This window comes from Lygodium microphyllum, chromosome 2 (assembly GCF_053477565.2).
Source record: "Lygodium microphyllum isolate KBCC chromosome 2, Lygodium_microphyllum_v1.1.10, whole genome shotgun sequence".
Classification (NCBI taxonomy): Eukaryota; Viridiplantae; Streptophyta; class Polypodiopsida; order Schizaeales; family Lygodiaceae; genus Lygodium; species Lygodium microphyllum.
This window is the reverse complement of record NC_141136.1, coordinates 24,581,978-24,598,370: the sequence shown is the minus strand read 5'-3', so window position 1 is coordinate 24,598,370 and position 16,393 is coordinate 24,581,978. Positions and strand designations below refer to the sequence as shown.

Below are 16,393 nucleotides of genomic sequence, written 5' to 3'. Positions count from 1 at the left end.
GTGTTCAAAAGAGATTGGTCACATGTAATTGTTACTAAGCTAAAAAGAGATCGATTGCATATAATTAATAATGTTAATATGATGTTAAGAGAGAAAGAATGAAATTGAGATTGGGTACAAGTGCTATGTCTGCCACCTCTAGCAAAGCACTAGAAATTACAGCTAAGCCATCTATTTCTATGGCTATTTCTCCCATTATGCCTACTGGTCCAACTATAAAAGAGGAGATTTTGATGAGATAGTGAAGAGCATGTAGAATTTTCAATTGAAGTTTACAAAATTGCTTCAATTGGATGAGAAGGTGGATGAAAGAGGTCAAGTGGTAATCCCAAAACCTATCTAAGAGGAAGTTATATATGTAAGTGTATATGGTGTGATAGCCCTTAGCATGAGAGGCAAGACTGTGCATATTATCATAATGCGCAAGCCAAAAATTTGATCTTTGGGAAGGATGGTAAGATCCATTCAAGAGAGACATGTTTGCCTCTTAAGCCAAACTTTGGCAAAGGTTGTATGAAGAAGTGTCTTGAGGAACTGGAAGCAAGAAATGCATTTATGGTCGTAGATGTTGTCATTAATGGTTTATAGATTGAGAAATCTCTTGGTACATACATAGCTAACACAAAGTCTGAAGTATAGTCACGTGCTTTGGATTGTGTAGAAAAGGGAAAGACTTCTAAGGCTAAAGGTCAGAGTATACAGAGTATGATAGGTTAGAATGCTCCAATTGACTCTTTTACAATCTATGCATACTTGATACAAGTGCAGACTATTGATGAAGTTGTGGAGAAAAAGAGGAGAAGAGACAATGATGTTGCAGGTACCTCAAAGACGATGACATGGAGTAAAGTAGAACAATATGAAAATTCAATTATTTGTAGCACTACCCACAGGGGAATAAGAGAGGATGCTTTGATATAGCGTATTGTAGATATTGATGTAGTACATGATATACGTGCTTTACTTGATGAGGATATGCAAACTGAAAATATAGTGATTTATAATACAAATGCTGCAAAGCTTATGGATGTAGATGATGCATTGCTAGTATATGCAAATAATGTTTTAAGAGAGGTTATACAAGATACTCATGCCTTGTCCATTACTTTACTAGTACAAATAGAGGATACAGTGACTCAAGATGTAAATGAGATGGATGCTTTGATGGGAAGGAGTCAAAATGCTTGTAGGAAGTTGAAGATGTAAATTATACAAGATATATAGTATCTAGGTAAGTTCAGAATTCGTATGGCAAAGCAAGGGTGGGTGAGTACCTTTCACCAGTATTTGGTTCTATGCAAGGTAAATAGAATAGGATGATAAAAAGCAAACAACCATGTATTTGTGTGTATGATCATCAACAGATTGAATGCATGATTATGGAGGATACATATATTCAAGTCTATAATCTAGGTGAATGCTTACATGAGGTGGACTTATGCAAGAAGATGAAGTGGAATTTTGCTCCAAATGGTCTCTGTGTATTGTCATGTGTGATACACAAGCTATATGGACCAGTAGAAAGTGTGTAGTTTATTATGTATGACTTATTGGGTGATTATGATGTGACCTTTTGACCCAAGAAGAGGTTATGGAAGCATATTGCTACAGTTGACCATTTAGGGCAGATTTGGTTTGTAAAAGCTCATGTTAATCAAAGAGGTTCTAAAGATTATTGACATACCTAGACTGAGCTTTTATACCTCAAGAACAAGCACACCAAGTTTGGTTATCTGAATCACTACATGAGAGTTACAAGCTTTGGAAGGTCCATATCTAAGTGAAATTGCGTGCACAAAAAGAGAGTTTGGAGAGTGAGTGGATGATTACTTGTACCTTGTAACACTCTATGCACTACCTTCAAGACATGAGGAGACATTCTTATGGGAGATTTGCTTAGTGTATTGACTTAGTTTATATGTAGGCTTTAGTGTTCGGAAGTCATCTATGAGGCTAAGCTAGGAAAAAGACTTAGTAAATCAAGGTTGCATGGAACATAATATATGCTTTAAGGGGGCAACTTGGAGAACCTTAGCAAAGGGAAAAGTGGAGAAAAGAGAGATTTTGAGACAACAAAGGTCGAGCTAAAATCAAGAACAAACAAGGTAAATCATGCCTAGAAAAAACATGGAGAAGAAGGGGCCTGAAAATTCATGTAAGTTGGAGGGTTTGGCGAAGAGAAACAATGTTAAACACTCTTAGACCTTCAAGTATGGTTTGGGGTAGCAAAGGAGTGAGTTCACGGCTCATATGAGTTGTGGGAACAAGGTAAAATAGAGTATGCAGATTGCACAATGATGTCCTAAATTTTTAGCATGCTTCTTTGCTCTCCGTGATCAAATCTTTGTTTGTCATATTCAATGTACTATTTCCTACATCTCCTCTGAATTTGAGAGGCAATAGACTTGATTTTATTGGGTATGGCCTTGGGCATTCAAAATTAAACTCATTTTCCTTGAGCCACATCACTAACTTTTCGTGCATCGTATTTTGCATTCCATAGTAAAGGAAAGCTTCTATCTATGCAATTAAGGTACTTAATGATATACACACAAGATTCTTGCACAATCCATTCCTTTTTCATGCTACCTTTTAGGCAAGCTCGTTGCTAAACAAATGCCTGCAAAGGTTTCATGAATTACCCCAGGTGAAATATCTACCTAGTGAGCATCATTCCAACAAGCTCAACTCACCTATCAAATGGACAATGAAGCGTATTTATATGTAGAAGATGCTTGTGAGAAAATGTTTTTCCATTAAGCATATACAATTAGCAGCATTCCTTTGAGCCATTTCAAATGACGTCTATAAGTTTCCTTTGTACTATATTCACCTAATTGAGTGCCCTAATTTGCATAAGCATTGCTTCACATCCTTTGACAATGAGTAGTAAACCATAACTATGAGAGCAACTATGAACTCTACTATCTTGAGCCAATTATATATCTTCAAGTGACAACTCCTTGTCCTTATTGGATGCTCCCTTTAGGCAATGCATGGTATATATAGGGGTCTTAAAGGAGGTAATAGTGTCTCTTACATGTTGCTTCTTTGCTTTGAAAACACCCATGGCACTCACTTAAGTATTTCATGGTTATTGCCCAACACCCATACATGGGTTCCACTTCCTATAAGTCATTAGATGCATCCCTTATCAAGCCTCTATATTATCTAGCCCCAAATTGCAATAACAATATTTAAAAATATGTATTAAATCTAACAATCATTGGATGAGAAAATAATCCCAATATTTAAAATATGTATTAAATCTAACAATCATTATATGAGAAAATCATCCCAATAAGACAACTTGTTAAATATAGAACCTTTCTATGTCTGTAGAAGGCTTCCATCCATTTGATCTCCATGCTTCTAACCAATCTCCTTGGGTCACATGATGCCATAGTCCCACACCTCATGACCAATGCAAATGGTTGTGCAAATGATATTTACCACATGGTTCATGTGCCACCTTTCTTTTAAGGGTGTTAAACATGCTTGCAATTGTGGATCACAAGTAGGGCATGCACTATAACCACTAACTTGCAAGGATTCACATTATTTACCTAATCCCAAATAATCATACATAGTCCACAACAATGTACTTCAAAGAGTGACCTTCCCAATTTAAACATATCAATTAGTTCTACTCTCTCCAAAGCATGTCAAGCTTCTTGACCAAATGTTCCATGTACACATTCATGTCCTTCACTTTGTTACTTCCAAAAATTAATGACAGAAGCTCAAATGCCTTCTTAAAGGATCAACAAGGTGGGATATTGTACTTCACCAACAAAAGCCAAATTAACCATTTTGTTGATCTAATACCAAAAAGATTTATCCCATTAATAGTAAATTTAAAGCACAATTTTCAAGATTGCAAAGCAAAATTTAGAATTTAGAGTTGATATCTTGCCATGTGACCTAGTCTCAAGGTCCTCACATCATTCTATTGGGTGATCTTCTATTTTAGTGCCATGACATGAGACTAGCAACGAATTTACATCAACCACATGTCATTATTGAGAAATAAGAGGAAAATGGAACAAAGCTTTGCATCAAACCTCATTTTTTTGAAAACCTTTGTTGATAGTGATCGCATCTATATCTTGGACACATCTATAAATCTTCATACTCTTTTTGAAAGAAAATCCAATTTTTGGGATTCACATGTATACAATCATAGTCTAATCCACATATACAAGCATGCACTTTGTTTTTTGGAAGAGATCCCAATATGCACTTGTCCTTAGGAAACAAAATTTCCAGCTATTGAAACAAAGTTTTAACACTATAACTACTCCATCTAATGATGTTTGTATATTTAACGAGCACAAAAGTGTCCTAAGCTTTAAAATATGTGCTACATTGTACAAGGGCTCGTTTAACATGTCAAATATACTCTTCCTTTTGACACCCCTCTTTAATCTTTGCTCCCTCCCTTAAGGTGTGAGTCTCATCTTGGTCCAGGATAACACCCACTACCCGTACATCCACCATCTCATCCAAAGCATCCTCAAACAATGACATATCCCACATACCTTTCTAAGCATCTTCTTGCAACATCCACTACCCATACATCCACCATCTCATCCAAAGCATCCTCAAACAATGACATATCCCACATACCTTTCTAAGCATCTTCTTGCATCGACATTTAGTTGGTTGCTTTTTCTACATTCAACCAACCTCTCTTTGCTTGTTCCTTTTCCACATGTTGCATTGTCTTGCTTTGCACACTTATATAGGGCATGATATTCACATTCCCTTGCAGACCCACAACGGTAGTCTCCTGCAAATTACACAAAGTAAACAATAACCATCTATGCCCTACATACATGTTTCTTACACTCTAATCGTTGCAAGAAATTAGAGCTCATACCTCAAACAAAGAAGCTGGGTTTCTACGGCCTTATGTCAGAATCCCTGTGCACTAGAATCCCATTGGCTTCTTGCTCAAGAGAAAGAATTCTGAAGCATTAGTGATCTCTTTTAGGCGGATGCAGTGATCTTCTTTGTTGTGGGTTGAGGGGGGAGATTGTTTGCGGGAACATTTACCTACGACTTTTGGGTTACAGATTCATATGCCAATTCTTAACAAACCAAAAATAAATAAATAATCAAAATCCTTCTTTACGAGATGAATCGAAAATCCACCAATAGGACTTTATCTGTACCTTACTCAGAATAACGATGTGTGGTGAACCAAGTATCAGGGAAGCTTCACAGTACATTTTTAATATCACCCAGATTATGCCTGGACTCCGTCTGTTTATGCAGGACACTCTGTGCCCACCTGAGCAATGAATTGTGTCGAGAGTGAATTCACCGCTCTCGAGTAAATTTATCCTGCTCACAACTAGTACATCGATTTGAATCGACCAGATAATACAAATGCTGCCTGTTTTTAGAGGACAATTTGTAGCCATCTCAGTGAAGTGTGTTTCGAGAGAGAACTTATTTCTTTTAGGTAGAAGTCCTCATCCTCAGAATTATGAAGCGGGGAATCGTTCCTCAAGAACAAACCCTAGAGTGAATCAGCAACGAGCACAGCCTGCTGGCAAATAACCTTTGAGGCTTGCAGTCTCTCTACAAGGGTTTCCTCCTTGCGTGCTGCATTCACAAGCTCCAGGTTCCTTTCAAGCAGCTGCAGCACCCGCAGCATCTCAAAGACGGCCTGCTGATTCACATCCTCGTCGCTCTGCAGGGCACGCAGGTCCTCCACCACACGCTCGATGACGGCCCCACCTGCACCTGCAATAGACTGGCCGCCTCCGTACGGCCGGTCTAGGAGACCGTCCAGGAGTCGCAGCAGCCTCGCCATGGCTGCACCTTTCCCTGTCTTTACACTTCTCACAAACCCTAACTGTGTGTCAGACTCCTTGCCTGCAGGGGCAGTCCTGACCACAGCCTCACTTTGTGCTGTACCTGCGGCCTGCTGCTCTTCTCCTGCCTCTGCTTGTGTGTCGGAAGGTCCTCTGACCTCTTCTTCCAAATTTGCGGCCCTGATATAACCAGTGCGGTGAGTCTTGTTTTGCCTTCCTTTCTGGCCGTGGCTATGTCGGACGCCACATTGAGAAGGCGCACATGTGGAAGGGCGGATGAACCGATGCGAGGCGGTGATTGATCCCCTGCCGTGGGAGCCGTAGCAACACGAGGAGGGAGCCCAGCTGCAGGCGCCAGCGACGGCGGCGACAACCGTATATGCCATTTCCTTATGCCTGGACTGGATCATTCATTCCTCCTCACAAGCACAAACTCACTCTGGCTAGGTTCAGCTCCTCCTAGAGAAGTGTCTTATGCTGTTGTCGCCCAAAAGCCCGCTAGACACGTTCGCACAATTGGTATTGTTGCAAAATTCACGAGGCTACGTTTCGCTCACTTCGCTTGGTGTTCTCAGCCAAGCCCACTAACCACGGTTTGCCTACTAGTTCTTGGTCGACAACCATGGTTCGCGCAGTTGGTATCGTTGCAAAGTTCACAAGGCTACATTTTGCTCGCTTCACATTCTTGGTCGACAACCACGGTTTGCCTACTAGTTCTTGGTCGACAACCATGGTTCGTGCAGTTGGTATCGTTGCAAAGTTCACAAGGCTACATTTTGCTCGCTTCACATTCTTGTAAGCAAAAGGATGTAACCATCCTCTTGTATGATTGCTCCCCTTTGCTTACGAAAATTAAAATAAACAATGCACTTCACATGTAATGAATGATGCAATCCATGCATAATAATGTATTTTTTAAAGCTACTTGTGGATGGCTAAGATATGGATTCTTGGATACTAAATGTAGGCTTTATGTGAGATAAAAAACAATTTATAGTTTTATATCTTTCTTTTCATAAAACCTTCAACTAATATATCCTTTACTATCACTATATTGGGCCCTTATTGTTAATTGTGCTTTGTGCGAAAAAGTCTTATAATGAAGCTAGCTATGCCTCTGTAACGTCACATTTTTTAGAAAGTGCCATATGCTTCCATTTGCTAGTAAAACATGAAGTGGGATGCCCTCACATCGTGCTTTGCATATATATACTTAAGCTAGATGTATAAAGATTTAGCAACTTAAGTTATGATTTAATTTCTTTATTAAGAGACCTATGTGTGCATAAAGCTGTAGATGTATATGTAAAGGATCATGCAAGCACACATGCACACTTGCTATCCATTTCTAAATATGTGATACTCTAAACATATATAATCAAAAAGTATGGAAAACTTGGGTTCATTAGGGTTTAGCTTTATTTTTAAATCGATTTAATCGGAGGGGATAGTATGGTCTAAAACTTAGTTATGTAGTATCAAGTGGACAAGGTTTTGATAAACAATCTTTGAGAACAATTATTTGCATAATCAAACGTAGAGCTAAGGTGATGAACTTATGATTGGGATGTCAACCACCAAGCTACTTGGTTACATATTAATCATCAGCAATTAATGATTGATCCTTGTTGTACAAACAAGTAGACCATGGATATAAGAGACTTTCAAGATGTCTATTCTCTTTAGTCCTTATGTATGTGAATGACATATAGAGTGATATAGATACATATATGCCAAGCTCACACACACACACACACACACACACACACACACACTCTCTCTCTCTCTCTCTCTCTCTCTCTCTCTCTCTCTCTCTCTCTCTCTCTCTCTCTCTCTCTCTCTCGATCAATCAATCAATCAATCAATTAAAGGAAAGATGCACAAACAATTTAATGTTTATTATGCACTTGACCCATTGTTGCCCAATGAACAAACCACTTAAAAGTTTCTATGAAAAGAAGACTCATACATCATCAATACTCTCTCTCTCTCTCTCTCTCTCTCTCTCTCATCTTTGTCTATTGTAATGGATGGGTAACAAATTTTAGTTTTATGTATTAAGCTCTTATAGTAATCATGTAGAAACCCATGCAATTATACATATGTACATGTTAATCTTCTTAATAGCTAAACATCATTATAACCTATTAAGTATAAATTATTATTTGCAATCATAATCTTTGTACGTAAATGTGTATATAGTGTCATCACAAATGGTATTCCATCCACACACACACACACACACACACACACACACACACACACACACACACACACACACACACACACACATCTCTAGTGTAATGGAGGTGAAAATTATTATCATTTTGCATCATTAGTATATATTAAGCCAATACTATAATATTGTATACACACCCATATATCTATGTATATGCCAATATTTGAAATGTGTGATACATGCTAGTCAATTCAAAATTCAAATAATTATTCTAAAACCAAGGCAACTTGAAGATTGCAATTGAACTACTTGGGGTTGGTAGCTGCTTGAAAATTGATTGTTGAAACATCTATACATGTGTGCATATGTGTGGTGCCTTGTATGTGAAATAATATGAACTGTACCTTAGTGAGATTGTTGATGTGGATGGATAAGGATCTAAGTTAGTAGGCCAAACTAGACCAAATGCAATGCATTGAATACACTCATGTGCCTATTTAAAGAGGTATGATATATGAATAAAGTTTGTCTATCTTCTTTGTTCTATCAAAACTATGGCTTCACTTATCTTTGACCCATCTTAGCTTTCCTTCTACATGTGGTATCATAGCCACACTCTCCTATACTCTCTTTCATATTCTCCTTCCCTCTTATATCCTTTTCATCTACCCCTTTCTTCATCTTTAAGCTTTTAGCTTCTATCCTATATTCTATTTGACAAGCTTAGCTCTCACTTTGCTATTGCAAATCTACCAAGATTGCTACATGGAGCCCCAAGAGGAACACCAAGGAAAAGGGGATTCTACTGCAAGAAAATCTATCTTGTAACATCAACAAGCTTTTATTTCATTCTTTTGATGACCAAAACAAAGAAAACAGCAAATCTTCACGCAGCATCATAGTAGATATCTCCCACAAATTTGATAGAATCAACTATAATCTTCAACATCTTCATAGAATTCTTCAACATAACAATGAACACAAAAGAATGCACCATTTTTGAATGGAAATCAATCACTTAGTATTGATCTTCAATGTCTTCATAGTTTTCTCTCTCAATCTCTCATATACAGTTACACTGTTTTGATAGAAAAATGGCTATCTTTTGCTCTCTCTCTCTCTCTCTCAATAGTACATCATCTCCTCACTATAATACTCTCATAATGACTCTCAATAATCCTTCTTAGGTCGTGGATGCACCTCCCAAGAGGTATGTCTGATGTGAAGAGACACCGAAGCCACTACAGTGTCTCTTCACAGCTCACTACAGTCACTGTCACTCAGTCTTCTCTTCAGTCTTCAGCAGCAGCTGCTTCTTCCATTTGTTTTAGCTCTTTTGAACTTAGATTCATCATTTCCAAAAGTTAGAAAACTTTCCCAAAGTCACACATACATTCTACAGAACACTTATAGAAGGTCTACAGAACAGTACATTACAGTACCAGAGCAGTTACAGAACAGTTTACATAGCAGAGATAGAGCAGAGGCAGAAGGTTTACAGAGGGTTACAAAAGGTCATCAAAACCTCATAACTCATACTAAAACCATTCCAAACTATCAAAAAATATTCAATAAGCTTCCAAAAGATTTCAATCTTCATCAATTATCAATCTATGCTTCATACAGAAGAAAATCAGAACTAAACAAAAGCTATACAGAACCAATCAGAACCTCAATAGAACTTATCAAAACATCACAGAGCTTCATATTTCCACTAAAAATCATCATGAACTTCCAAAACATAATCAATATCATCCAAAACACTCTCAAACACTTCCTTTATCAACCATACATCACTCTAAATCCATTAAAAATCAATCATTCAGTCCTCAAAAACAACAAAAATCAGTCAAAAATTCAGTCTTTTTCTACTCTCAACATATCCTCACACTTAGAAAGGAAGCGTCCTCGTGACCTAAGGAAAAGAATAATATAAGTTCACTAAAGAGCCCAATTTTATCTTCCGTAGGATCTTCAATAATCTCTCCAAACCATGACCCCAACTTATCACCTGTATTTCTAGAAAAAACTACTAAATGAAAACTTTGTTATTCATTAACTCATTTGATAATCAATTAAAAGTCATAACAAATTTGTAAAGGATATAAGATGTTCTTCTTCAGCTTTCCACCATAGGCTTTCCATCCACCATCAATAGTTTGAAAAGAGCTCCCGAATAAATTATTCTCAATTAGCACGAATTCATCACATACAATTATTACAACACACACAAATACTAACATCTGAATTACACCTCCAAAAAGAGATATATATATAATTAAGAATCATCCAAAATAGATTGCAAAGGCATCAATGAAGGTGATCCCTTTTGAAGGCTTGGTGGTTTTGAAAGAACTGCAGGCATCACATCCTTTCTAGCAAAACAAGGTATCTGCTAGGGAGACATAGGGCATGAAAATAGAGGACATCCAACTGTTGGGAATCAATATTCTCATTGCCATTCATACAAAGCTTTGGAATGGCCTTTTGATCATTATGGGAATGCCTATGCATGTATGCTAGATACCAAGCAAAATGAGCTGTCAATCTCATTGAAGGATCTAGAGATTGTGAATATTGGTGAGCAAAATGGAGGTAATTTTGATATGCTTGACTAGCAGTTGTCCAGTCCACTGGAATTAATGGCCAGTTTATCTGTAGTCCCATGAGAGAATCAGTCGAGCTCCATCCTCTTCTTCTTGGAATTTGCTGATCAAATCCTTCGTACTCACTAACCAACTGAGGGGGTTGAGACATAGAAGTGGCAGGAGATGGAAGTGAAATAAGTAAAAGAGGATGAAGAGATGGGTAGGCAAAATCATAAAAGGAGGAATAGGCTAAAGAAGGAGTGGCTGAAAATTTAAGTGAATCAGTTAGAAAAGGTGTCAATTGATAAACAAGAAAAGTAGAAGGTATATGGATAGATGGAGAAGGGCATGGTGGAGAAGGGGAAAAAATGCAATCTTCGATGAAAGAACAATAGGTAAATATAGGAATTTGATGAAAATCTTGAGGTTGGAAAAGAAGAGGTAAGATAGGTGCTGAATTGGTTTGATAAAGGGAAAGATAAGTATCATAGCGATGAGCCATTTGTTGATAGACAATAGGCTAGGAACAGAGGGACCTAAGACAGATCTTCTCTGATAGGCATAAAAAAAGGATGAATCAAATGGATAGTTCTTGGAAAGATAAGCTAGGAGATCCACCCTCAGTTGGTTAGTGCTCTGCACATAAGTAGAATCTGTATTCTGACATTGATTTAGGACCACAAAATCAATCATTGAATGCCATGAATTATCAGGGTTGGTGGGGGCAGTGGCAACCGGCGGCGGGGGTGGAGGAAAGGAGGAGACTCGATGGCGAAGGGCAGAGAGGACAAGGAGGGCAGTGGTGGCGACGGTAATGGGTAGCGGGGGTGGAGGAAAGGAGGAGAGGAAGGAGAATGTGGTGGAGGGAGAGGCGAAGGGAACGAAGACAGGGCAGAAGGGAGGGAGGAGGAGAGGAGGAAAGGAGAGGGCGAAGAGGAGGTGGTGGAGGGAAGGAGGTGGAGGAGAAAAGGGGAGGAGGTGGATGGGGCAGGCGGAAGAGGAGATAGAAGGGGAGGAGAGGAGAGGAGCACGTGGTGGAGGGAAGGAGGTGGAGGATGCGAAGGAGCCGGGGCAGAAGGGGGGAAGAGGAGACAGCGCAGGCGAGGGAGACGCTGAGAAGGAGCCGGGGTGGAAGGGGGGAGAGGAGACAACGCAGGCGGGGAGGAAGAGGTGGAGTAGGGGAGGGGAGGAACGTTGGAGAAGACAAGCGCAACACAGCGGGCGGGAGGGCGCACGGACGAAGAGGGTGGGGAAGGAGGTCGACGCGTTAGACAGGAGAATGACTAGGTAACCGTTTTTTTTGTTGTTTTTTTTTTCTTTTTCTCTTTTTGTTCTTTTTTCGTTTTTCTCTTTTTCATTTTTCACGTGTTTGTTTGTTTAAAAAAAAAGAGAGGATAGGGTTGTGTGGAGATGGGTGTTTGTGGATTTTTTTTTTGGTAATTTTTTTGATTGATTTTGATTGTATTTTTTTTTTTTGTAAAGATGAATGGTTTGTTGTTTTTTTAAAAATTATAGTGTATGAGTAGTTTAATGTGTTGTTATTGGTTTTTTTTAGTTTAGTTTGTTTTTTAAAAAAATTTAAAGGGTGGTTGGTATGCCTTTTCTTTGTTTTTTGTTTTGTTTTGTTTTTGGTTTTTTTGTTTTATGGTGTTTGTTGGTTTTTTTTTTTGAAAGATAAATTTGTGAGGGGTGGGAAAAAAAAGCGGGGAGTAAAAAAAAATTTGCATCGACGGGAGAAGATGGGGCAAGGATGGCAACGCGCGAGCCACAGACGCCATGAGGCGTCCCGAGGCGTGTAAAACCAAAAACAGGCGCATTCACGCGCGACATGAGAAACACGGGCACATGGTAAAAAGGAAGAAAAAGTAATAAAACCCAAACTGCACGTCGGATCGAAAATCTGTAAAAAGAAAAAATGTGCCGGGAGACAAGAGAAAAACGATGGAAATATGCAACATCGGATCTGGGGCAAAATCAGGGTGTTCACATGGGAAAAACACAAAAAAAAGCCCGAAAACATAGTTGTGTATGAATATCGGAAAATCCACGCATCAAATTGAAGGGCAAAAAGAAGGAAACATGTGCAGAACAATGTGTCCAACAACTCTATCATGGAAAAACACAATTTTGATTGAGTTAGGACACGTTCGCATGGAAAAAACCCCAAAAACTGACTCGAAAATGGACTCGAAAATTAATAGGAAAGGATCCGTGGACCGGAATAGAGGATAGTAAAAATGAAAAATGTCCGAAAGAAAGGGATTCATATGGATGGTATATCAAAACTCAATTTGGGGGAAAGTAGAAAGGGTTCACATGGGAAAAACACAAAAAAGGCACTCGAAAATACTCAAAAAAATTAATAACTAAAAATCCAGCAGTTGGAAGAGGGGGGAAGAAAAAGGAAAAAGTGGGGGAAAGGCTGGCAGGACACAGCTGTCAAATTAAACTGGAATTCTGGTGAAAATAGGGCAAGTTCACATGGAAAAATGTGAAAAATAGGGTCGAAAAGGGCTCGAAAACCTGCAAAAATTAATAGCGAATCAATTGTGCATCGGAATGGCATAGAGTAAAAAGGAAAAAGGTCAAGGGGAAGAGGTAGGATAGGGCTGGTACATCAGATCAGAGTTTCGAAGCAATAAAGGTGCGCTCACATGGAAAATCATCTATTTTACGGGAAGTGCTTCAAAAATTAATAACTTTAGAACCATCTGTTGGAATAGGGGTTGGTAAAAAGGAAAAATGGGCAGTTCGAAGGGACAAACACGGCTGCAAGGTTGGATGTGATTCTCAATGAATGTAGGATACATTCGTATGAAAGAGCGTGAAAACAAAGGACAAAAGGAATTAGAGAAGGAACGACCCCAAGGGAGGAGGAAAAATAGACAGGGGGTTGGGTAAGGATCTCATCAAGGTAAAATGAAGTCATGACAGAGATGCACGATCATAACAGGGTATAGGCATGGGGGTATGCAACATAGACGCGCAGGGACGCGTCCCCACACTTAAAACCTTAGCAGGAAGGGTAAACCGAACATTAGGGACCTAGTACCACACATCAGGCCCACCATGACGTCCCCACACTTAAGACATGACCATTACTAAGAAACAGAAGGTGTAGGGTTAGAAAAACTTGGCCCATATTGCCAAGGAGGAATGTCGACTATCGAGGTTGCGTCTTGTATCATTATCAATGCAGGAGGTGCCCAGGTGTCTTCATAGCACACATCCAACGTCTGTCATGGCAGGGACCACACGACAGCACCCAGGGAGGTAGCTGGTGGGAGGAATCGCCGAAAATTCGTCGATGACGAGGGATATTGCACTCAACTCACGATCACTCAAATGGAATGAAAGAGCAGTCACTCGCCCCATTACTAAAATCACTCGAGGAAATAATGATGAAAACCCAGAGCTCACATCCGGTTTAGGAATAGACAAGGGAATGATGCAGAAGGAGTATGCCAAGGTACACAATTGATGGTGTATTAGTGCGTCCAAACCCCATCTGGCATAGGTGCAAGCAGGTTGACCAGCGAGCCTTGCAGTGCAGTGTACAAAACAAAGTGACGTGTCCTGTGCTGATGGCAGAGACCCAGCCCGTGGGTGCATAGGGAAATAGAAACGTACTTGACTCCAATGGTCGTAACATCCCTCAACATGAACAAATCGTGCATTGTGCATTGAGAGGCCCATCCTGTGCATGCAACACTCCATTCACACATCTCACCTCTCATTTGATTTAAAGGGAAAGACTGATCACTCACCCCACCCTCTGTCTCACTCTCTGATAGATACAGAGGGCAGCCCATATGCACATCCCCATCCTGTTAGGATGAAAGCTTGTATCACTCAAGGGGTTGGTGATGAAGATCATGTCGGCTATTCTTGTCATCAAGATCTTGAAGACGAGGCATACCCAGGGAGGCAGCCAACAAATCTCATACTTCAATGACTTGTAAGAAGAGTCCTCTGTTAAGAAGGACAGACGGACTGATATTACAGAGACAGCACACCAAGGAAGGTGGTGTCAAATTACTTGCTGGAAAGGTTTGTTGCTGATGAGTCAACTATCCTGAACTGCGGGGCGTTACCACATTTTCCACAGTCAGCTTCCCGCCCAAGGGTGTTTCCACCTTTTCTTGTAATGAGGGCTGTTATGACAGGGAATTTTTTCATTTTCTCCCATAACAGTTTCGTTTGTTTTCTTTTTTTTTTCTTTTTGTTGTTTTCCTTTTTTTTTTTTCATTTAAGAAAGAAAATAGTAGAAATACCATGTGTCAGGACTAACCTCGCCACCGTTGTTGGATCAGACGAGAAGAGAACAAGGTCGGGTTGAGAGGTATCTGTGAGGGGCTAGCAGAACGAGACTGCCTCATGAGGAGAATCATAAGGGCTATTAGAAGCACGATGAGAAGGACAGTGCAACTCCCAAAAGGAAAAGGGTAGGTCGACTGTGATTGTCAAGATCCCCAGGGAGGGAAGTACATCTTCAGATGATAGCCATTGATCAGAAAGGGATCATTAGAGACATCAACGGTCTGCACCTGAACAAAGCCTTAGGATTGACAGCAAGTACCTTGTATGGGCCCATCCATCGTTGTTGAAGCTTGCCAGGAAACTTGCCAAATCTTGAATCATAGGTCAGAACAAGATCACCTTCGTTGAACTCCTTATGCTTGATGAAACTATCATGATAGTCCTTGTGTCGCGCTTGAGTGGTTTTCATGCACTGTAGGGCCATCCGCCATATCTCATCCAAGCATTCCAAGTGCAGGAGACAGCGTTGTAGTGACTCATCATCTCCCAAGCGCTCTTTAACTGCCACTCGCAAAGAGGGCAATTCCAGTTCAACAGGGAAGACGGCTTCTATACCATACACTAGTTGGAAAGGGGTCTGTCCTATAGCTGCCTTATGGGAGGTTCTGTATGCCCAGAGGGCCTCTGTAAGTCGATCGTCCCAGTCGCGATGATGTGCAGCAATCGTTCTTGTCAGAATCGAGCAAAGGATGCGATTGGTGACTTCAACTTGGCCATTGGCTCTGGGGTAATAAGGAGTGGACTTGCGATGGCAAATCTTATACAGTTCCGTCAGCTCCTCCATGATTTTGTTAAGGAAATGAGTACCTCTGTCACTTACCAGCTCAAGGGGACTGCCAAAACGGGTGATAATATTCTCCTACATGAACAGGGCTACACTGTTACCATCGTTCCACTTCAAGGCTTTAGCTTCACACCACTTTGTGACATAATCCGTACATACTAAGATGTATCTGTTCTGCTTCCGTCTGGTAGGTGGATCAATGGGACCCCAAAATCAATCCCCCACTTCTCGAACGGCTTTAGCCGAAGAATGGGTTGCAATGGCATGGCACTTGTTTTGGTGGATTTTCCCATTCGCTGACAATCATCACATCTCTTATAGTAATCATACGCATCCTTGTGGAGGGTCGGCCACCAGTATCATGCTAACAGAGCCTTCCTGGCTATCGCTTCCCCTGCGAAGTGTCCACCACATGGTTCATCATGGCATGCTTTCAATACGATACCGATTTCATCCCGTGCAACACATCTTCACAATACTTCATCTTTGCCTCTCTTGTACAGTGCACCGCCAAGCAAAGTGTAGGGGGCTGATTCTAACAGAAGCTTTTTCTTCTCACGGCTTCAGATGCTAGGAGGATACTGTTGAGTTTCCAGGAGATTGGCTATGTCTGCATACCAGGGAGTAACTGTTTCAACTAGAAACAAAGAAGCATTAGGAAGGTCAGGATCATCTTGTTCCTCTTCTGCAGTTTGAG

The 16,393-nt window shown here is 40.2% G+C and overlaps 1 protein-coding gene across 1 annotated transcript; it reads right to left on the bottom strand.

Moving 5' to 3' along the window:
* Positions 1–4,154: 4,154 nt before the first annotated feature.
* Positions 4,155–6,325, bottom strand: CRR41 (potassium/sodium hyperpolarization-activated cyclic nucleotide-gated channel protein). The gene is made up of 3 exons (XM_087691743.1): positions 5,178–6,325; positions 4,883–5,093; positions 4,155–4,792 (listed from the first exon to the last, which is right to left on the bottom strand). Exon 1 carries the CDS (start codon positions 6,233–6,235, stop codon positions 5,528–5,530), a length of 708 nt encoding a protein of 235 aa, XP_087547869.1. The 5' UTR covers positions 6,236–6,325; the 3' UTR covers positions 4,155–4,792; positions 4,883–5,093; positions 5,178–5,527.
* Between the last annotated feature and the right edge of the window lie 10,068 nt (positions 6,326–16,393).